Here is a 23781-nt window from a genome sequence, read left to right on the forward strand (position 1 = left end):
CTTCTGGTATAGGGCTTTTCCCATGTTCTGGATTTCTTCCTTCCAACATACTCGCAAACTTGGCAAACATCTCCTTTTGGGCATTCATCATATCTTCTTGTATTTTCTTGATATTATCTTGTAACTCCGACTGAGCCTTCTCAATTTGGGCAAGTTTGTCTTCCATAACTTTCTTCCTGGTTTTGTAGATATACTTGGGATTTTCCAGTATTACTCTGTCACAGAGTCATTTTGTTATCGCTGATATTTATTAATGAATATGAAACATATGATTATGAATGAATAAAATGCGATGCAAAAATTAAATGCATTAAAAAAATGCATATGCAAAATGCAGGGTGTTGATCTTGGAACGACTCCTTAGAACAACTCTTTATATTAGAACGACGTTCAAGTACAAAGTTGAAACATATCACAAATAAATCTGCACCATCTCTCCTATTTCTTGTACGTGTGCTAGCAACTCCACGATCTTCTGGTTTTCTTCAGCCTCGGGATCCAGTTCTTCAGTCACATTAGCAGCTTCCTCGGATAAATGACCAAATATTGAGCTATTCCCCGCGCGTGGTTTAGGTAACAAGCAATAAAATCCTCTATTTGCTTAACTCTCGCTTGAGCTCGCTCCCACCGAAAACGCCACTGTATATCCCCCTCATAGGGAACTATCGATAGCTCACTTGCTTGCCTCTGAAAATCTTGAACCATGGCTTCAAGCTCGCTCACTTGTTTTTCAGACTTTCAACCTCCCCCTGGCTCGAGCTACCTTCCTTGTTTCGGTATCGTCGTAATGCAGTCTCTAAACTTGAAATTTTCCCCTTCAACTTCTCATTCTGGGCTTGACTCTCTTGTAACCGCTGCTCTAAAGAATCATTTTCCTTCGATAAAATCTTAACTTGGTGCCTGCTTTGCTTGAGCTCTTCTTGACTCTCTCCGGCTACTCTTTTGAGGCTCGCCACCTCTTGCCTCAATTCAACAGACTACTCGAGCTAGAACCTGTCTGAGCTTTTACCATTCGCTGATAAGTTGACCGAAGATCGTCAAAATCCAGCCGAAGTTGCTTCTCTACTTTTTCAATTCGATCTGCTCTACTCTTCTGAATGTCAATCTCCAATCCCTTTTGATACACTTCATCTTCTAGCTTCTGTAAAGTCATTCTCCATTATCTCCGTTCTGCTTCGAAATCGCGCTTGGCTAACTCTAATGGAGATGGCACCACTCTCAACTGTTCCTCCACCGGCTGAATATTTCAGGATTCACCATCGGGATATTGTCATTTACTCGACCGCTTCTCCACTGCTCGTACTCTTGAGACAACTCGAGATCATAGGTAAACAAATTCACGCGACGAGTTTGCTTCCAGGCCTTAGCAACCCCTTTAACTTTACCCTTATACTGATCTCCTTTGAATGCAAAATCTGACCCTACCAAGTCCCATGTGGCTGGAATGAACTGCCTTGACCCATACTGTCTGGAAACTAGTAACGGTGCATACCCAACAGAGCCCCATATACCTGGCAAAGGAACCCAATCTCGCTCTCCACATCGGTAAAGTATATCCGAAGAGGTATTCCACGAAGCTCGCCACAAAATATCTCCATCTCTGATATCCTTGAAGATGACCATCCATTTTCTTCAGTAAAACCCCCAGGCCACTCTTTAGCAAGAAAATCCTTCAAAGGTGAGAAACCGTCTAGAAATACTCGTCCTGGTGCTCTTTCAACATGTTTGAAATGACTCAGAATCCACACTAGCAGCAAAGGCGCACATCCTATAAAGCGTCATTCTCCCTCGCGCCTACAAGAACTCAAAGACCGGAACGTCTCAGCTAGAATAGCTGGAACAGGATCCACGCGCTTGTCTAATCTTTCAAACAGGTCAACAACTGATACGTCTACATATCCTAGCACTTTTGGAAAAATAACAAGCCCATAAATCCCTAAAGCAAACAAGTCAAGCTTCTTTCTTTTATCAGGATGATGAGCAATTACTTCTTTCAGAGCAACCCAAGAGATGCACTCACTGTCTCCCTTCTTCTTAATGTTTCTGATTACCCAATCTTCACTCATTCCGGTCATCAATAGTAATTTCTTCTTAAATGAAGGAGTGACTGGCAGCTTGGTATATATTCTATCTATCTGGGACCTCGGACAACGGACCAATGCTTGATACTCCTCTATTGTTGGTGTCAGGTCTACTCTGCCAAATGTAAAACAACTATAAGCCGGATTCCAGAACTGCGCCAATGCTCTAAACAGATTTCGGTCAATAGGAACATCCAGAAGACAAGGAATATCGCCGTACAACTGATAAAACATCTCCTTATCGGCTGCTTCCCATCTTCCCCATATCTCTCTTAGCTCACTCAGATCATTCTGACGTACGTTGATGTGAGTGTAACCAAATAACTCTGACACATATCCAGGCATCACGCTGTCTCCATTGGTCAACTGGGACTGTTCCGACCACCTCAGAACATCTACATTGTCCTCAACCTCTTTCCGAACCGTTCGTTCCATATTACTGGCCTTCTATATGGACATCGACCCCAAATCAACACCATGTAATGGATCGTGCAATGCAAAACATAAAAAAAAAACAAGGCAAAGATAACAAAAGATCGGTTAGTAAACATAAAACAATTAAGTTGGGATAATAATTTATTCAAAAATCCTACCCACACATGCTGGTTACCCAATCATGCTTTATCAGATCATACCCAACATGATATCTACCCCCATGCTTTGTTATTCACAAAAATAAATCCTAACCGCATGATATCTAATTCGCATGTTTATTCAAAAATAAACCTAACCGCATGATATCTAGTTCGCATGCATTTATTCGAAAAAACGAAAATAAATGACTCAAAAAAACTTTTCCTTGTGTACCCTCCTCACGGGATTCTTAAGGTTCGGGTTTGGTTCAACCTAAGTTCGGGCTCTATGTTCACTATATGCCGGGTTAGGTTCTAAAGTAATAGGTTCTCGAATTGTCCTTGCCGGTGCCCCATTGGGCTGCCGAACCCTCAATCCTGACCCATCACAGGCTTTAGGGGATCGAGTTCAATTTCGAGGGAACACACCTCCTTATGTCCATGCGGAGGTGATTACCATCACGAGGACCATAAGGCGTGAGCTCCAGGAGCGATCCACTATCCCATGCGGAGGTGAAAACCACACGAGGGCATAGTCTCTCACTCCTACTTAAATAGGACGGAGCGGGGTTTTAGCTTATGTTATGACAATGCAGCTGTGCAGTGTGTGAGGAAAAGCAGAAAAAAAACAACCAATAAAAACACTCAAAATTTCCTAAATTCACACAATTAATCTGAAATCATTAACAAACAGATCAGTACAACTATTTAATTGTCAATCAAATTAAATTAAAGAAATCAAAATACAAACAAAACTTATTAAAAACCAAACAAGGGATCAAAAATCAAATTAAAACGAATTTGTAATTTTCAATTGCAAAGACAATTAATTAATCGACTATCGGCTTGACTCTCTTAAAAAAGGTCCCCAGCGGAGTCGCCAAGCTGTCGAAACGATTTTTTCTTAAAAGGTGAAAATGTGAGATTTTAAAAAAACCACATTAATTTTTGAATTATTCTCTTTCAAATGATTAATTTAAAAACAAAGGTGATTTGAAAACCTCTCGTTTCGAAAAAAAAATTCAGATTTCCTTTATGATCGAAAAAATATAGTTCAAAGAGTCGCCACCAATCTTTGATTAGGGTGTGATTGGGCACCCAAAAATGTTTGTTATTTTAAATAAAAATTAATTTTTATTAAAACAACAAATTGAGGTCTGCGTTACCAAAATCCGAGTTCGGGAGTCGGTTACGTGTGGGGAAGGATTAGCACCCCCACAACGCCCTAAATCGGTACCTAATCGATTAATTAACGTTTTTGCAATGAACTTTATAAATTCGAAGTTAATTTGAATTTTGATCCCATAAAACAAAAATGTAAAATTAAAAACATTCAAGAACACTCAAATGAATTAAATTAAAATTACCAAGTCATTTTAGAAAGATAAAGAATGTTCGATTATTTACAAATATCGAGACCAGATCTTAAAGATATAACAACCTTTTCTCGATATATTTAAATAAACGAACATTTCTTTTTCTCTCGTTCCCGAATTTTAGGTGACAAAAAAAAATTTTTTTGTTTCACTTTCGGGATACACTTTTATTTTAAAATCATTAAAAGCGGACCTCAAATCAGTTATGACTGCCCACTTCAATAATTTTAAATTAAAAATATATTACCCTTAATCCAATTATGAATATGGTCGAGTTATGCAAATGAAGCTATCATACATATTATGCAAAATAATGTCATGCAAAAACAAAATTAATCAAAATATGCCATGCACTCAAACAAACTTCTAACTCTTATAGATAAAAAAAACAATAAAATTCATATGTATTTACGACACTAACATACATTAGAATAAAACAATATATACAATAAAACATGCAATTAATAACTCGATTTCACATTCAAAATTACCATGAAGGACCATAATGAAATAAAATTAAACTAAGCATGCAAAGTAAGAATAAACAACTAACTTAAAAACAAATCTAAGAATAAAATAAATTTAAATTTAAAGAATTAATTAAAAAAAAAGTCTAAATTATGACTAAATTAAATCTATGGACGAAAATGAAAATATTAACATAATTACATACCAAACGTAAAAATACAAGATATTAACTTGAATAAATAATGGGGTCAAAATAGAAAACTTTTTAAAGTAATGAGCCAGAATCACAATCATTGCAAAATTCAATTAAACACACAAAATGGACTAAAATAGAACATGCAAAACTAGAAGACCGAATATGCAAACAAGAGAAATAGATACCCTAGCATTTAGGACTAAAATCAAATGTTCATAAAAATTAAAGACCAAATTACGAAGCAAACAATACTCGGCTTCAGGACTAAAATGGAAATTAACAGCATACGCAGTGACCTTAAAATAATTAGCCCTAATAACCTAACATAAAACCTACTTTAAACTAAACCTAATCCTACACTCATATTAAACCTAACCCTCAGCCGTTTCACTCATCTTCTCTATCTCTCCCTTCTTCTTCCATTCGACCGAACGGCTGCCATGGCCATCTTGCTCTCTTCTATGATTATCTCCCTTCACGAACGGTGGATGTACACCAAGATCCCACAGCTCGTCGATGCTCGGCAGACCACCACGCTTTCGCAACCCTCGATGAAGCCCGAGCCCTCCTAATCCAACACTCACGACAACTATAGAGGTAAAAGCTAACCCAAATCGACCCTACTTCCTCCCTTATTTTACTTATATTTCAAAACATTCATATAACCATGCACTAGAACTTAAAATAAATCGAATATCTCAAGAAATTTCCACTGATTTTTTATATCTAATGAAATACTTCATATACAAAAACGAGTTTTAATACTTACCTTGCTTAAAGGAAAACGAAAAAGAAATCTGTTGTAGCTCTGTATGAAAAAATAAAGGGGAAGAAGATCCTTTGATTTCACTGTTTTCGATTGGTTGTTGTCTCTGTTTCTGTTGATTGCTCTTGTTGCTTTCCAAACTCACTGCTTGTGCCTAGAATACCAGAAAAAAATGGTGTTTTTTCTTTTATCTCTGAATATGGAAAATCCCTTTTACAAGCACTGTTCTTTTTTCCTTTTCTATGTTTTTCGTTCCGTTTTTTTTTTTGTCTCTGGTTTTTCTCTATCCTATTGTCTCCCCTTTTTCTTGTGTTGATGAATGGTTATATCTAAAAAAAACTGACCATCCCCCATTTACAGTTTTTTTGATAACTCACCATACCCCCACTCTCTACAAACCGTTCCCTCTAATTTTTCTGGTTTCCTAACTACCCAGACAAATTAAGCATCTACAATCGGGAAACATCAAATTAAAATTCAACGATGTTCGGGATCTGGTATTGAGTGAAGAAATTCGACGAAAAAAATCGGGTGAAGCATCAACCTCCTCAGCCTTGCACACAAAGTCTAGAGGGAGAACTTCAGAAAGAAATTCAAATCGTGGCGGATCCAAATCCAGAAAGGGAAAATCAAGAACGGGAAAGAAAGATTTTACCTGCTATAACTGCGGTAAGAAGGGTCACCTTAAAAGAGATTGTCGAGCACCGAAGAAAAATAACGGCACACAGGAATCTACCAACATGATAGATGAGACAGATGATGCCTTGATTCTAAGCGTCAACAGTCCGATTGAATCATGGATCTTGGATTCAGGGGCATCTTTCCACTCCACCCCATGCCAAGAAATTATGGAGAACTATTTCAGTGGTGATTTTGGGAGGGTTCATCTAGCTGATGATGAAACTTTGAAGATCGTCGGGAAAGGAGACATCCGATTAAAGTTTCCAAACCAGACCACCTGGACGTTGAAGGGAGTGAGACATATTCCTAGCCTCAAGAGAAATTTTATTTTTGTAGGACAGCTTGATAGAGAAGGATATAACACAACCTTTTCAGGCTGTGAATGGAAGATTACCAAAGGAGCTCTCGTCATTGCCCGTGGTAAGAAGACTGGTACTCTCTATGTAACCTCAAACTTAGAGAATATCATTACTACAGCAGATGCTGATGGGAAATCAAACCTATGGCACCAAAGGCTTGGTCATATGAGCGAGAAAGGGATGAAGACATTTTTGTCAAAAGGGAAGCTGTCTGATCTAAAGAATGTAGATGTTGGACTATGCGAGGATTGCATCTTTGGCAAACAAAAGAAAGTCAGTTTTGCAAAGATTGGTAAGACACCCAAGGCTGAAAATTTAGAGTTGGTTCATACTGATGTATGGAGATCATCTTCAGTTCCATCTCTTGCAGGCTCATTATATTATGTCACCTTCATCGATGATTCTACAAGGAAGGTGTGGGTTTATTTTCTGAAAAAAAAATCAGAAGTCTTTGATACCTTCAGAAAATGGAAGGTCATGGTGGAAAATGAGACTGGTCTGAAAGTCAAGCGGCTGAGGTTTGACAATGGAGGAGAGTACATAAATAGGAGATTCAGAGATTTATGTCCAAATAATGGGATCAAGATGGAGACAACAGTTCCCATGACACTGCAGCAGAATGGCATAGCAGAGCGCATGAACAGAACTCTGAATGAACGTGCCATAAGCATGAGGATACATGCCGGCTTGCCCAAATTTATATGGGATGAAGCTATCAACACTGCAGCTTACCTGATCAATCATGGGCCCTCAGTTCCCTTGGATGACGGAATACCAGAGGAAGTTTGGAGCAAAAAAAATTTCACACTTAAGAGTGTTTGGTTGTATTTCTTATGTACACATAGACTCTGCTGAAAGAAGTAAACTTGATGCTAAGTCCAACAAATGTGCCTTTGTTGGTTATGGCGGTAATGAGTTCAGTTACCGATTTTGGGACTACGAAAATCGAAAGATCATCAGAAGCAGAGATGTCATTTTCAATAAGAATGTGATGTACAAAGACAGGTCAACTGTAGAATCAAGTAGCTCCAATACCAAAGCTGAAACAAAGGAATTTCCTGAGTTCGAGGAGATTTCTAGAAATGATGTTCAGATCAATCCTAAAGCAATTCAAGAAGAACCAGGCACACCAGAACTGAGACGCTCCTCCAGAATTCCTAAACCAACCCAACGGTATTCTCCTTCTTTGCACTACTTATTACTGACTGACAATGGTGAACCAGAGTGCTATGATGAAGCAATGTAAGTGAAGGATTCAGTCAAGTGGGAGTCTTCCATGAAAGATGAGATGGACTCGCTTATGTCAAAATAGACATGAGAATTAGCTGAATTACCACCAGGCAAGAAAGCACTCCATAACAAGTGGATTTACAGGATCAAAGAAGAGCACGATGGGAGCAAACGCTACAAAGCAAGATTGGTTGTCAAAGGTTTTCAGCAAAATAAAGGTATTGACTACAATGAAATTTTCTCTCTAGTCGTGAAATTGTCTACAATCAGACTGGTGTTGAAAATTGTAGCTGTAGAAAATCTACATCTTGAGTAGTTAGATGTAAAGACAGCTTTCCTTCATGGTCATTTGGAGGAAGAAATCTGTATGAGGCAGCCAGAAGGCTTCATAACGGCAGACAAGAAAAACCTGGTATGTAGGTTGAAGAAGAGCTTGTATGGTTTAAAACAAGCTCCTAGGCAATGGTGCAAGAAGTTTGATAGTTTCATGGGTAGTAGTGGTTTTACCAGATGTCAAGTAGATCATTGTTGCTACATCAAGAGGTTCGACAACAACTTCATTATTTTATTATTGTACATTGATGGCATGCTCGTTGCAGACTCAGACATGCAAAAGATTATAAACTTGAAGTAAAAATTGTCGAAGCAGTTTGCTATGAAGGATCTGGGCGCTGCAAAGCAGATTCTTGGGATAAGGATCAAGAGAGACACAAAGTCGGGGACTTTGATGTTATCACAGGCTGAGTACATCAACAAAGTACTCTTCAGGTTCAACATGCAAGATGTTAAACCAGTAAGTACACCTTTAGGTGTTCATTTCAGACTCTCCAAAGAACAGTCACCAAAGACGGAGGAAGAACGTGCACACATGATGAAGGTGTCGTACGCCTCATCAATTGGAAGTCTGATGTATGCCATGGTTTGTACCAGACCAGATATTGCTCATGCAGTGGGAGCTGTTAGCAGGTACATGAATAATCCGGGCAAAGTACACTGGGAAGCAGTCGAATGGATCCTCAGATATCTGTGGGGTACCATAAACAAAGCACTTTGTTTCAAAGGTGGAGATATTATACTGACAGGCTATGTAGATGTTGACTTAACCGGAAATGTTGACATCAGAAGGAGCACTATAGGGTATGTCTATACTCTAGGAGGAACTGAAGTGAGTTAGGTTTCTCAACTACAAAATATAGTTGCTCTCTCCACAACTGAAGCAGAATATGTCGCTGTTACGGAAGCCAGCAAGGAGATGGTTTGGCTCCAAAGTTTCTTGGAAGAGTTAGGCAAGAAACAAGAAAATAATATATTGTATTGCGACAATCAAAATGTTATCCATATAACAAAGAATCCTTCTTTTCATTCCAGGATGAAGCACATACAATTACGGTATCATTTTATCCGGTCTCTTCTGGAAGATGGGATTTTGAAGCTTGAAAAGATTAGTGGAGCTCAAAATCCGGCAGACATGTTGACAAAGACGGTGACCACAGACAAACCGAAGTTGTGTTCAACTTCAGTTGGCATGCTAGAATAACAAGACTAGAAATGCTGCTGCATTGATCGAGGTGTGAAGAAATATTAAAATCAGTCTTCAAGTGGGAGATTGTAAAGTCAAATATTGCGGCTAAATAAAAGGAAAGGGCACCGTCAGCTTGGGGTTTTCAACAATGGGGGCATCGAATTCGGTGCTCTAATTTTTAATTAAAATAGAAATAGGGTTAATTATAAGATTAGTCCTTAAGCTTTAACTATAAATACCCTAGCTCATTTAGCTTCAAAATCATCCCAAAAATCATTTCTTTCTCCCAATACTAGAGAGTTTCTTGTGAGTAGTGAGTGTTTTGTAAACACTTGTAAATTTTCTCTCTTAGTAAAAGATCTGCAGCAGTCCGGAGACGTAAGCACAATTGGCTGAACTCCGTTATCAATTTTGGGTATTATTTTTCCGTTTTTATTTCGCATTCCCACTAATCTGGTTATATGGAAATTACTCGTTACTTGTTTATTTCCCAACACTTCTCTTTTCTTTATAAGATTGTATTTTTAAAGCTCTTTCCTTTGATGTCCTTTTCTCGTTTATTATTTGTTAAAAATTATTTCTTTACTTCATTTTTTATTATGTTCGGTGTTGATTGTAAAGATTAAAAAGGTTAGTCCTTTATAGAGATGTAGGTATACCAACAACGAAGATTAAACATGAAAAGTAGAGTCATAACATCATTACAAAATTAACAGGGGACTGATAAAAAAATTATTGTATAAAGTTCAATTATTAAATTATTTTTTTAAAAAAACAATGACTAAAATAAAAGTAAAAAGAAAGTTTAATTATTAGTTATGTAATTTATCCTTAAAAGTTTATCGATCCCATAACTCCACGTGTGAAAATCCCAATGCCAGCGTGTCTAGTTCCATTGGTTGGTCATCGTCGTACGAAAGCGCGTGTAAACAAAGGATGATATCGAATGGCAATTTCGTAGATATTTTCAAAGTGAAGCCCGTATTATGACCCGCCAAAATAATACCAAATCACCAATACAACGCCTTTAAGTTTCCCTCTTTACTCTCCCGACATTCCGTTGACCAATCCGCAAAAAGGAAGAGAAAATGCAGAGTGAGGAAATTGAGAAAGCCAAGAAGATGAACAAACGAGAAAAAATGAAGCACATTTTTAAGAAGCTTCACATAGGAGGCGGTCACGATCCTAATCGACCTTCCGCGAACGAAACGTCGCCGTCCGCTGAGAACGATAATCCACGCGCCATGTCGGAGTACTCTCCCGCGAGTCCTACGTCGTCATCTCCGGTGACTACTTCAGTTGTTCCTGTGTCATCGAGCATGGGTTTCAGTACGCCGTCATCGGCTGTGAATACGACGAATCGAGCGTCGGATTATATGTTATCGGAGGAAGAATTTCAGGTTCAGCTAGCCCTAGCTATAAGCGCTTCCAATTCGGAGGATACAAAGAAGGATCAGATCCGAGAGACGGATTTTTTGAGTTTAGGTGATCATCATCAGATGGATTTAGGGGGAGGAAGGGATAACGATGAGGTGGCAGCTGAGGCTTTGGCCAGACAGTACTGGGTAAGTGTTTTGTTTTGGTTTCCTTATGATATCGAAGGTTGAATTGGACTGCGTCAGCTTGGATTACGCTTGTTTTACTTGGTTGAACTGGTTAAGTTTCGGATCGTTTAATTAGGGCAGTTAACTGTATTGAATTTCAGTGAAACAGCTTGAATTGTTCGTGCTTTTACTGGAACAATGACAGTTTATAGTGATCGTTTCTGTTTTATCTGTTTTTGATCTGATGATTAAGTGGGCTGATGACTCTTGCTTGTGAAATTGTGTTGGATAAGCTGGGAATAGCGTCTACCATTTCATTTAGTTAGTGCTAAAGATTCATTTTTGGATTGATTGATTTGGGAAAACTATGGTTTAGCTTTTATTTTGGATTCATAGATAGGGGGAACTTTCCTGGAAAAGCTTGAATTAATGGTTACAGCTTATTTCATATCTTCTTTTGGTTAAATTTTGAACTTGCATGAATTGCTAGCAAGGAATGAAGTGTCTGGAAAGTGAAAACTAAACCATGGTGCATTCTTGTGAATGAGCTTTAGCTTTATGGTCAGCGTTTGACTTTTCTGGTGTTACAGTTTGAAATTGATCATATTAGGACTGGTTACTGTTAAGAGTTCTTGCTAAAATGTGTAGGGTAAGCTTGTGTAGCAGCTATCATTTAGTTTTTTTTGTAATGATCAATGTTACAAATTCAGGATTTAATCGGTAGCTTGGAGACCCTTAAGGGTACTAATGTTAGCAGAAATTATTTTATAAACTTAGTAGAATCGGTTTGAATTTCCTTTAATAGTATGCTTGTGTGTGCTCTTAGTCATGGCTTCATTGTATGTCTTGTTTTGCTTTAGTTGATGTTTGTTGTTTTGGCCTTTACCTAGGCTGTCTTGCAATTTCTCCAATGTTTCAATCAATGTTTTATTTATTTTAGTTAAATCCATAAACATTTTGATTGCTTCTATTACTAGATTTAGATTGATTCTAAACCTTGGGAATATAATCATTTACTGTTTGGAACTTGAATATGGTCATTTGAACTAAATGAGTCTTCCATCCTGTCATATATTGCTATTTCTTGAGTTATCTAATTTGGATTGACTGGTTGGGTTGTTTTGGTCCACCAGGAATACAATGTGCTTGATTATGAGGAAAGAGTGGTGGATGGTTTCTATGATGTATATGGGCTTTCCACTGATTCAGGAACCCAAGGAAAAATGCCATCACTTACTGATCTTGAAGCAAGTCTTGGAAATTCTAGCTTTGAAGTTGTTATTGTGAAACGAACAATTGACCCGGCCCTAGAGGAGTTGTTGCAAATTGCTCACTGTATTTCATTAGATTGCCCTTCTACTAATTTTGGTATCTTAGTTCAAAGGCTTGCCGAACTTATAACAGGGCATATGGGTGGGCCTGTTAAAGATGCTAATATGATTTTGTCCAAGTGGATGGAAAGAAGTATTGAGCTTAGAACATCTCTTCATACAAGCGTGTTGCCTATTGGTTCAATAAATATAGGCCTGTCTCGGCATCGTGCTTTGCTCTTTAAGGTGAGTTTTTTTTTTTTTTTACTTTCAGAGTGGCTTTACTCTTGGAAGCAGAAATTGCCTGCCTTTGAAACTCCAAAATAACTATGGTCTCACTGGATGATTTAATTTTGTTATTTCATGGTTGTTCCAAGTACTTATTGTTTTGAATAGGGCTATCTGTTTACATTCAATTTCTCTGTGTCCTTTTAATGTAGGTGTTGGCAGATAGCATAAGATTACCTTGTAGGCTGGTAAAAGGCAGTCACTTCACTGGTGTTGAGGATGATGCTGTAAATATAGTAAAGCTTGAGGAGGAAAGGTTATAGTTTCTGCTTATTTCTTAACCTGCAATCTTTACTTTGATTGAGGTCTAATCTATTATTTTTGTTTCTTCAGGGAATTTTTGGTTGATCTAATGGCAGCTCCTGGTACACTTATACCCGCTGACATTTTAAGTGCAAAAGATACTACTTTTAAGTCATACAATCCAATAATAAGCAACATGCCAACTCTTCAGTCGCCTGATGATGTTTACTCAAGAGAAAAGCCACTTAAAGGTGAAGGTAGTAGTCACCATCCTGTGATCAATAACAGTAAGCCCTTTGATTGGGGGTCAAGTTCTGGAACTGCAGAAGTGTTGCCTTCATTATCAGGCCCAAGTCATGATTCTGGTGTTGGTTCTTCTGGATTTTCTAACAGAGTGACTCCTAATCAGTTGGACCATCTTCCTTCGACTGCTATTGGAACTTCAGTCTATAAAGGGAGTCGTGGTGCCAATGTAGTTGGTGATGGCCAGAGGATGAATGTTAATGTGGTGCCATATGGTCAGAGTAGTCAAGAGGACCCGAAAAGTCTTTTCGCAGATCTTAATCCATTCCAGATAAAAGGGGCAGGCAAAACTTCCCAACAGAATAAATCTACAGAGACCAAAATTGATGAGTTTCAGAGACAACCAAATAATGTAGTGGGGCGACCTCCGGTACCATTGATGTGGAAGAATCGGCCTGTTTATAACGAGGTTCCCCAGAAAAAGTACAATTATATGGAGGGCCACTTTCCAAAAGTCAATCGTGAATCTAATGATTTTAATCAGTCATCAGCAGGTCCTTCCAGCTCCATCAAACCTGAAAAGGTCTACACTTTTGGTTTTAAGCAACCTGCTGGCTTGGATACGTCGAATAGAAATGATAAAGTCCGCAATCCTTTGTCTGATACTAGTGCATCTTTGGCATCCACTACCAGTCAGTTCAATAGCTCACAACTGGCTGAGGACGCAAGCTTTAAATTTAAGGAGCATGTCACGAATGAACATGATTTACAAAATAACACAGGGGATTTGGTTAATGAGCAAGATAATAAGATTGGTTTCGACAATTATAGAAAGTATGCCCATGATAAATATATGGGAAATAATCTCAAATTGAAGGATCCCGAAAGTCCTAGCTCATCCTTTGATTCTGGTGTTGGTTCTTCTGGATTATCTAACAGAGGGACCCCTAATCAGTTGGATCATCAACTATTTGATGATGTAGATGTTGGTGAATGTGAAATTCCTTGGGAAGACTTGGATATTGGTGAAAGAATTGGACTAGGTAATGGATTTGGCTCATTGAAGTTAATTACATGCGACAATTTTTGTTACTTATATAGTTGTGTTTTTTTTTGTTATTGTAATTTGTTCCCCTTTTCGTTATTCAAGAGCTCTTCTTATTCCTCTTGAAAACATAAGAATTTAAATAGAATAACTAATTCTGATGCTGGCTTTGCTTGAAATTTTACATTTTCTTTTTTGGAACTTATCTAATTCCTATTAAATTTTGTTTTCTTGAGAGTAGGTTCCTATGGAGAGGTCTATCATGCTGATTGGAATGGCACGGTTAGTTTATTAATGCACAGTCAATCACGGTTTTCACCTTGTATTTCACTTTGTGCTGTCCTTGTTTAGTGTTAATTAAGTTATCTGGACAATTATTTTCCAAAGGCATAAATAATCAAAACTTTTAGCCCTGTCTTGAATCTAACTATGTATATACATTTTTAAGTGTGTTTTCCACCATTATATTTAAGAGTTGTTTGCAAAATTGAAAGAACTAGTAGTTTCTAATTTTGTGGGTGGTAATGGTCATTGGACTCCAGGAGGTTGCTGTCAAGAAGTTCCTAGACCAAGATTTTTCCGGTGCTGCTTTGGCAGAGTTCAAAAGAGAAGTAAGCAACTTCAAAGCATTTATATTGCTGTATCAAAATGATAGTAAAATGTGTTTTTAGATATTTTTTTTATTCATTTATAATTGGAAATATCCGTGCCTAAGGTTATGCCAGTTAAATAAGTCAAAATCTCTGATCCTGGATTATGTTTTTTTTTTCTAGGTGCGAATAATGCGTAGACTGCGTCATCCAAATGTTGTTCTTTTTATGGGTGCTGTTACTCGCCCTCCTAATCTGTCTATCATTACCGAGTTTCTTCCTAGGTAAGAGTCTGTTCCTGCATATCCTCTGCTTACCTTTAACGATTTGAACTTTATGCATAGTAATGCCAGATGGAATGAGATTGGCAATCTAAATTTTGTAAATGTTATTTGGTTTTCCAGAGGAAGCTTATATAAGATTATTCATCGTCCTCATCCTCAAATCGATGAGAAGCGTAGAATTAAGATGGCTCTTGACGTGGTATGGAACTAATAACAGTTGCAATTTTTTTCTTAGCATGTGACCAGCATACTCATATATGTTCCCTTTTGGCAGGCTAGGGGCATGAATTGCCTACACACTAGCATACCTACCATTGTTCACCGTGATTTGAAGTCTCCTAACCTTTTAGTTGATAAAAACTGGAACGTGAAGGTAAATGATGTTTCTATGTTTTAGTTTTTGTGCTTCTGAAAATTTCTTACCGTTTTTAAGTGCTATTCGATAAGTAGTCTCGACCTACCTGTAACCATTGCAAGACGGATTGGATACAATGGGTCTGTGATTATGAAGCACCCTTGAAGCATAATACCTTCCTATCATCTATATTGGCTCTGATTATTTACAAAACTGAACTTGTGCAGGTCTGTGATTTTGGGTTGTCACGTTTGAAACATAATACCTTCCTATCATCTAAATCAACCGCCGGAACAGTCAGTATCTTAGCCTGCTGAGCAATATATTATAAATTCCGAAGATATAGATAGAATACATAGCTCCAATTATATTAATTTTCTTTTTGTCTCTGATTTACTTTCTATGTTTCAGCCCGAGTGGATGGCACCGGAAGTACTTCGCAATGAGCCCTCGAATGAGAAGTGAGCCGTTTCTTTTTCTTCAATAGTTCATTATCTTTCCTGTTCGTCTTTTTCTCCTAAGTTAAGCTGACCACTTAATCCACTAGCATTTGTTGGGTTTCTGAGAATACGAAGATAACATTTTGTCTGCATAAAATGTGTTAATTACTTGTGGCTCACTGTTATTGGTGATTAGAGTTGGTAGCTCTGCTGCTATTGTCGTGTCAGATTTAAATATGTTGAATCAGTAAAACAACCAATGCTTAGAACTAAGATACATGTTTTGTTGGATTTATAGATGTGATGTTTTTAGCTTTGGAATCATTCTCTGGGAGCTTGCTACTTTGAGATTACCTTGGAGCGGAATGAATCCGATGCAAGTTGTGGGTGCAGTTGGTTTCCAGAATCGACGCCTCGACATTCCCAAGGAACTCGATCCTTTGGCTGCAAGAATAATTTGGCAATGCTGGCAGACGTTAGTATACAGAAACTCAAACTTTATAACTCCTTTTTTGATGTCCGATCCAATCTAATCTACTTACCCTATTGATTTCCAGCGATCCGAGTTTGCGGCCATCATTTGCGGAGCTTACGGTAGCTTTAAAACCCTTACAGCGGCTTGTTATCCCATTGCATCAAGATCAATCAAGCTCACCTATGCCACAAGAGATTTCAGTAAATTCTACACCCTGAAATCAAAATCCTCAGTTCCTCAATTGTGAATATGAAAGCATTCTGTTCCCATCTCTTCAATGAGGTAATTAATGTATTTAAGTGTTAAAAAAGCTGCATTTTTTGAGTTCATGTTCATAGTTTTGTCCAAAAGAAGGAAAAAAACTTTGAGTGTATATTTCAGTACTCTTTAAAACAAAGATAAAAGTGTTATTATAAATTAAAAAATGATTACTATTACTTTTAAATGTTTAGTTCCTTTTTAATAAGTACATCTTATTTCAACACATTCAGATATGGCATGATTTTTGGATATATCTATATAAATTAATTGTTTTATTATTATTTTTTTGTTTATATTAAATTTATTATATTTTATAATATAATTGAAGAAGAAAAAAATTTCCTTATGTGATAGTCATTCTCTTAAACAAGAAGAAAATTTCAATAACGATGATAACTAAGAAAAAAACACCAAAACAGTAAATAACTAAAACGGACGAAAACCTAACAAAATTTCTACAAAAAGGAAGAACATTTTTATTTATATACAACCAAGAAAAACAAACATGAATTAAGCGATTTCAGTTATTAAGGAAATGTTATTTCTTGAGGTCTTAGTTTTGAGTACTATGTGTATAAAAGTATATGAACATTCAATGTTAAATGATTGAATCTTTGAATAAATATTATATTGTATTTACCACAAATTAATTAAAAATAAAAACAAAAGGAAAGGGCAAGTATTTTTCGGCCAAACTTTAAGACTAAAAGTCTAAAAAAAAGATAGCCTAATTTCATACTAAAAGACGGCGAAAATAGACACAATCTAAAATTATAAAAAAATATGACATTTTAGGTTGAATGCAATTTAAAATGTTATATTTTCATAATATTTTCGGTTACAACTTAAAATGTTACAAAAAATAATATTTTAAGTTCAACCGAAAATATTATGAAGAATGTAACATTTACGATCGTGCCCATTTTTATCATTTTTTAACTTTAAATTATTAGGTTGTACCACATAATTATCCAAAATATGTTGTCATAGAGCACTTGTTTTATAACTATTTTTAGCGATAATAAATGTGCTTTGGTCCGTTTTTGACTAATACGATATTTAGATGGGAAAAGCAAGACATTAGTATATGCGACACATAAAAAATGAAGACATATTATATTATACTCATTCCATTATTAGTACAATTATAAATAAATTATTAAATATTAAAGTGTTGTTAATAAATTATTTAATTAATTATATAATCGATTAATGAGAAGATATATTTGTTATTTTTTTAATATTTAATAATTTATTTATAATTTTTATTATTAATTGATTGATATATAATATAGTTTATCAAAAAAAATCTCATTTTTCTATTATAGTCTAAGTCAAGTTTTGATATATTTATTCTAGTACTCGCATTACTAATAATTAAAGAATAATAAAGAAAATAAAAGAAAGAATATGCATATTTCCTTTAACAAATAAAAGAGTTAATTGCACAAAATATCCCTAAACTGTGACCTTTATTTTCAATTGATTCTTAAACTTTTGAATATTCTAATTTCATCCCTAAACTATGACCATAATTCTAAATTAGCCCCTAAACTTATAAATCTCCAATTTCATCTTCAAATTCATCCCAATGTGAAATTAGTTTCAACCATAGTTTAACCTAACTTTTATTTTGTTTCAAACATATAATTATATAATGAGAAAATAACCTCAGTGACCAAAAATCCTAGATAATATACGATTTTGACCAACTTTTTTTGGATTTGCGAAAATGACCAACAAAATCGCAATGCGATCTCTAATTCGCATTGCGATCTCCACTATCGCAAATTCGCGTTGCATTTCGCGTTGCGATAGTTGAAAATCGCGTTGCGATTTTCCATTTCGCGTTGCGATAGTCTACAGTTGTTGTTGCGATAGTCTACAGTTGTCGTTGCGATTTTCCAAATTCGTTGCGAAAATTCGTTGTGATAGTTAAAAAAAAAGATTTTGTTTCTTAAGAATTTTCTCTAAAAAGATAGTATACGCGCGGACGTGTCGAAGACACGTATTACCACGACCACGACCACGACCACGACCCGACCCGACCCGAGACGGACGGCGGCAGCGGCGGCGCGCGAGAGTCCCCCTTGTTCTCTATCACTCAACAAGGAAGTGGGAAAGCCAAGCCTTAAATACCATTCCCAATAGTGTTTCCAATACTATGTGGGATTGAGCATTACCAACACTTGTTTCCAATACAATGTGATTATTCAGGAAACAATTAACAATCATGCACCTTAAAACAACTGAATTAGCAACCAATTGCATTAGTGTTATACGATTAAATATGTCATAATTAAAAGTCAATCTACAATCAATCGCGATTATTGCAATTTTAAGCAAAACATTCAAAAATAATATCACTATTTAAGGCTCAATCCCACATAGTATTGGGAACAAGTGTTGGTAATGCTCAAATCCCACATAGTATTGGAAACACTATTGGGAATAGTATTTAAGGCTTGGCTTTCTCACTTCCTTGTTGAGTGATAGAGAACAAGGGGGACTCTCGCGCGCCGCCGCCGCCGCCGTCCGTCTCGTGGTCGTGGTCGTGGTAATGGTCGTGGTAATACGTGTCTTCGACACGTCCGCGCGGATACTATCCTTTTAGAGAAACAAAATATTTTTTTAACTATCACAAGAATTTTGATAACTGTAGACTATCGCAACGCGAAATGGAAAATCGTAACGCGATTTTCAACTATCGCAACGCGAAATGGAAAATCGCAACGCGAATTTGCGATAGTGGAGATCGCAATGCGAATTAGAGATCGCATTGCGATTTTGTTGGTCATTTTTGCGATTTTCAACTATCGCAACGCGAAATGAAAAATCGCAACGCGAAATGCAATGCGAATTTGCGATAGTGGAGATCGCAATGCGAATTAGAGATCGCATTGCGATTTTGTTGGTCATTTTCGCAAATCCAAAAAAAGTTGGTCAAAATCGTATATTATCTGAGATTTTTGGTCACTGAGGTTATTTTCTCTTATAATTTGGCCTAACAATTTTATTAACAATGGATGCAATTAATATATATGTATAGTTTGGGATGAAACTGAAATGTTCAAAAAGTTTGAGGATCAATTTTGAATGAAGGTCATAGTTTGAGGGTGAAATTAAAATGTTCAAATGTGTGAAGACTAATTTAGAATGATAGTCAAAATTTAGGGATGAAATTGAAATGATTAAAAATTTAGGGACTACTTTAAATAAAGATCATAATTTAAGAACGTGATACAATGAACTCCAAATAAAATCAGTAAAATAAAATAATTATAATAATATTATTTGATTAAATTATAAAGAAAAGTAAATATTTTTTATAATTAATTTTTTTCTAAAATAAAAATATCTAATAAATAATAGGAAAAAATATAAAAAAGACATTTTATTATTTTAAAAGGAAATTACCTTTCCTTCTTCCTATGTTTCCTCGAGATTGGATAGAGGGAAAATAAAGATATCTTATCTTAGCACAGGAAAAAGACCAATCTCTTACTTTGCTTTCTCTCTGCTTACCTCCATTCAAACACATTGTAAAGGTACATTATCTTCCTTCTCCGTTTCTCTCTATCATTTTGCATGTGCTTTCTTCTGTTTCTGTCGTTCTAATTTCAATCAAATCGTTTTTTTTTCTTTTGGGGGAAACTATTAAGTCTTGAAATACCCTCACTTTTAGTGCATGATTGTTTCATTTGCTTCATCTGTGGCGTGTTTCATTTGTTTATTTTTGTGATTTTGATAAGGTTGTTATCTCAATTCTCTCTCTTTGTTTTGTGTGTATCTTGGTCCTCGAGTTATTGTACTTTTTAACCCTAAACCCTTTTGTTGATTTGCTGTTTAGATGAATGTGGAGAGGCTCACGAAAATGGCTGGTGCGGTCCGCACCGGTGGGAAGGGTAGCATGAGGAGGTATGTTCATGGTTTGAATCTTCCTTGGTAGGTTAGCTATAGTGTTTAGATTTTTGTGAATATTCAAGCTGTAGGAGTTTTTGGAGTGGCTATGAACAGGGACGGGCGAAAGAGTTTATATTAAAAGAGACAAACTTATACAATTTTAGGGGCAAAAACAGATTATCAATAGCAAATACAAAGAAAATATCTAAATTATATTATAATTTAAAATTTTTAGGGGTCGACCGCCCCGCCAGCCCCCTCGGTCCATCCCTGGCTATGTACTGTGTCTGGGATTGTAGAAAGATAAAAAAGGCATTACATTAGTTTTAATGATGTGATTTCATGAACAAGAAGAGCATCCTAGTGTTTTGATCAGTGTAATTCGGCTTCGATTGGTTGGGGCAGAAGGGGACATTGATTGTTGACTCCATGATTCATTTTTATGTTAATCTTAATGTCGGTATAAAAATATAGACTTGGAGAAGGACTTGCTTCTTGGCTTCAAAGATGCAACTTTGAATTGCATAAATGTGAATGCTCAGCTCACTCCAACATTGCACGGTTTAATACTTTAATTGTAGAGAAATTAATGAACTTTTTTCTCATCTCATATAAAGGTATTCAATCCTGATTTGAATCGAATTTGTAAGAAAACTCCACCATCTCTCCAGAGTTGCCTTCTTCTTGACACTCAAATGGACCCTTAATTGTACTTTGTATCTCAAGCACATAAAGAATTCTCCTTGATTAATCTGGGATATGAATCATATGCTGATTTCAGATTTCGAGCCTTGGGTTGTATGAGCTTTTCTTTTTCCTTCAAATTCCAAAGTTTTTAAATACAAAAATGATTTTAGAAAATTATAAAGATCATTTGCTTGTTAATATTTTATTGATTAGTATCAGTTTTACATTTTCTCATTGTTATATCATGATCTTTTTAGAGATTCCCATGTCCTGATACTTGATTTTGAATTTTGATGTCTCTAATATATAGTTTGCATATTAATTATAATCTTGACTTCAACAGAAAGAAGAAGGCAATCCACAAGACAACAACGACCGACGACAAAAGGTTGCAGAGCACCCTCAAGAGAATAGGAGTGAACGCTATTCCTGCAATTGAGGAAGTTAACATATTCAAGGATGATGTTGTTATCCAATTTCTGAATCCAAAAGGTACATTTAAGCTTTATTCTAGTGGACTTATTACCTATAATTTTCTCAAAGGTTTTTAATGGTATATTAAAGGCATAATGCCAAAACAATACTCTTTACGTTTGAGTAAATAGTCATTTTGGTCCCTATTATTTTTTTGGAGCATTTTGGCTCCCGTACTTTCATTTTGAGGCAAAAAGGCCGTAACGTTTGACTAAATAGTCACTTTGACCCTTGCTTTTTTTGTGTGTGGAGCATTTTGGCTCCCCAACATTTCATTTTAGGGCAAAAGGGCCCTATTTTGATGTTTTAACAATTTTTTTCACAGAGGGACCTTTTTGCTCCAAAATGAAACGTTGGGGGCCAGTGACTATTTATTCAAACGTTAGGTGCATTTTTTGACATTATGCCTATATTAAACTAACTTGTGATGGTCTTATCTATATTTCAGTTCAGGCTTCTGTTGCTGCCAACACCTGGGTTGTTAGTGGCTCCCCTCAGACAAAGAGTATGCTGCATCCCTTAATTTTGAACCCTCTCATAGTTGATAAAACCTTACTGCTATTTACCCTTTGAAGATTTGCTATTTTAACTCCAAAGTCATCAAAGACACTTATTCTGCAATTTTTTAGCTTTGTTGGTCTGACATGTGTGTTTCCCCCCTATTCCAGAATTGCAGGATATTCTTCCCGGAATCATAAACCAATTAGGTACTAGCTTTTCTTTTTTGTGATTGTAAAGTGATGATATCGGCTAGTTGTTGACCTTGATTTGAAAATTTGTTGTAGGGCCGGATAACTTGGACAACTTGAGGAAACTGGCAGAGCAATTCCAGAAGCAAGGACCAGCTGCTACTGATACTGGTGCAGCCATTGCTGAAGAAGAGGATGACGAGGAGGTACCGGATCTCATACCTGGTGAGACCTTTGAAGCTGCAGCAGCAGGAGGCCAAGGTGCTAAATAGTGTTTTTAGGGTTCATTTAATTATTATGTGTTTTTGATGAATTACAATTGTTTCTTTTTCACATTTACCTTTTTTGTTGTTTTTGGTGTTCTGTGTCTTGCACTCTAATAATAGTTTGGCTCAGAGTAAGCCTTTCTTCTTCTTTTTCCTGGAATTCCTATAATAGATGGTCTTGAAATGAATCATCTACGCATAATCACACATATTCTGCAGATGTAGCTTCTCGAATCCGGATTCTCTAGGGAAAATAACATTCTCTTTTATCATTGAGTTCACTCAATTTAGGGATTAGAATCCTATTTATGGAGTATTTATTTCCCATGCTCGTCGCCCTTACTATCGGCATCATCTTCATTCCTGCGGTTGCCATTTCTTTCCTTTCCTTAATTGGAAACCTGTCTTCTTTGTTTTGTCAATGTTGGAAAGCTACTGCTTTGGCTCTGGTGTTGCCAATGTGTATATTTTCATGTTTATTATAACAGAAAATTTAAGAGCATAATTTTGATTAACTTTTTGTTGTCATATTGATTGTCTTTCGAAATTGAGTAAATTACATTTAAAAGGTCATTTTTGTTTTTTTGTATGTCTTATTTTGATCATTGATTCTGAAAGAGTTACACTTTCATCACTTATGTTATTGATTTATTATATTTTAATCATTGAGCTTTTTATCTCTCGTTAGTTCGATGTTGTGACATATTAGTAAAAATAAATAAATTTTAATTTGATATATAAATTTGACTTTTTAAACTTTAACTTATTCATTTTTCACATTCTTTTAGAAAAAACCCTAAAAACTCAACCGACCAAAGTTTTCTAAAATATCTATTTTAACCGAGTTGACCCTTAAAGAGTTTTTTTTGGGCGTTTTGCCTCTCAACTTTAAAATATTTACATTATTTGCCCCAATTTTTAACTCTATTAAATTTCTTTTGACCAATCAAAGTGTCATGTGACATTTTTAACCGACTGATTTTAATGAAAAGGAGAAATAACATGTTAAATCTTTTAAATTTTATTTTTGTTTAGTTTAATCTCTAAAAAATATTTAATCTAAAATTAATCTCTATTTATTTATAGTTAAGTCCATTTAACATATTAGTATCATCCAATAATATTAGAAAAAAAAAATAGGAAACAAAAATTCAAGTAGAGAGAATTAAACTTGGATATCATATTCATAGGAGATTAACCCAACATCTAGTTATTGGACCAAATCCTAAAATTGTTATATACTAAATAAAATTAATATTTAACTTAAAATAAGATTGAAATTAATTATATTTAATATATGTAGACACCCGTTTTTGTCCGGGTCTTTCCTATCTAATTTAATTTTAATTTTATTATTATTATTATTATTATTTATTATTTTTATTATGTTTATTAATTACATATTACAACATTTTGTGCAGGCCATCCACTTA

General features: G+C 35.8%; 2 protein-coding genes across 2 annotated transcripts; both read left to right on the top strand.

The window, feature by feature from the left end:
* The first annotated feature begins 10294 nt into the window (after positions 1–10294).
* On the top strand, positions 10295–16364 carry LOC120163252 (serine/threonine-protein kinase EDR1-like). Its single transcript, XM_039173226.1, has 13 exons — positions 10295–10816; positions 11929–12351; positions 12546–12649; positions 12727–13922; positions 14166–14206; positions 14467–14535; positions 14698–14798; positions 14919–14997; positions 15073–15171; positions 15381–15449; positions 15565–15614; positions 15892–16068; positions 16151–16364. Exons 1-13 carry the CDS (start codon positions 10340–10342, stop codon positions 16284–16286), a joined length of 3021 nt encoding a protein of 1006 aa, XP_039029157.1. The 5' UTR covers positions 10295–10339; the 3' UTR covers positions 16287–16364.
* A 3400-nt stretch (positions 16365–19764) lies between these two features.
* On the top strand, positions 19765–22514 carry LOC120163253 (nascent polypeptide-associated complex subunit beta-like). Its single transcript, XM_039173228.1, has 6 exons — positions 19765–19877; positions 20180–20247; positions 21263–21411; positions 21842–21898; positions 22062–22100; positions 22179–22514. Exons 2-6 carry the CDS (start codon positions 20180–20182, stop codon positions 22352–22354), a joined length of 489 nt encoding a protein of 162 aa, XP_039029159.1. The 5' UTR covers positions 19765–19877; the 3' UTR covers positions 22355–22514.
* Positions 22515–23781: the final 1267 nt, after the last annotated feature.

This window comes from Hibiscus syriacus, unplaced genomic scaffold, assembly GCF_006381635.1.
Source record: "Hibiscus syriacus cultivar Baekdansim isolate YM2019G1 unplaced genomic scaffold, ASM638163v2 tig00111438_pilon, whole genome shotgun sequence".
NCBI lineage: Eukaryota > Viridiplantae > Streptophyta > Magnoliopsida > Malvales > Malvaceae > Hibiscus > Hibiscus syriacus.

Excerpts from the sequence above, each read along its gene's own strand:
- LOC120163252 (XM_039173226.1), top strand. The coding sequence starts at position 10,340 with ATGCAGAGTGAGGAAATTGAGAAAGCCAAGAAGATGAACAAACGAGAA. Across the intron at positions 12,352-12,545 it reads ATCGTGCTTTGCTCTTTAAG|GTGTTGGCAGATAGCATAAG; the intron begins GTGAGTTTTTTT and ends CTTTTAATGTAG. Across the intron at positions 16,069-16,150 it reads ATTTGGCAATGCTGGCAGAC|CGATCCGAGTTTGCGGCCAT; the intron begins GTTAGTATACAG and ends ATTGATTTCCAG.
- LOC120163253 (XM_039173228.1), top strand. The coding sequence starts at position 20,180 with ATGAATGTGGAGAGGCTCACGAAAATGGCTGGTGCGGTCCGCACCGGT. Across the intron at positions 21,899-22,061 it reads TGGCTCCCCTCAGACAAAGA|AATTGCAGGATATTCTTCCC; the intron begins GTATGCTGCATC and ends CCCCTATTCCAG. Across the intron at positions 22,101-22,178 it reads CGGAATCATAAACCAATTAG|GGCCGGATAACTTGGACAAC; the intron begins GTACTAGCTTTT and ends AATTTGTTGTAG.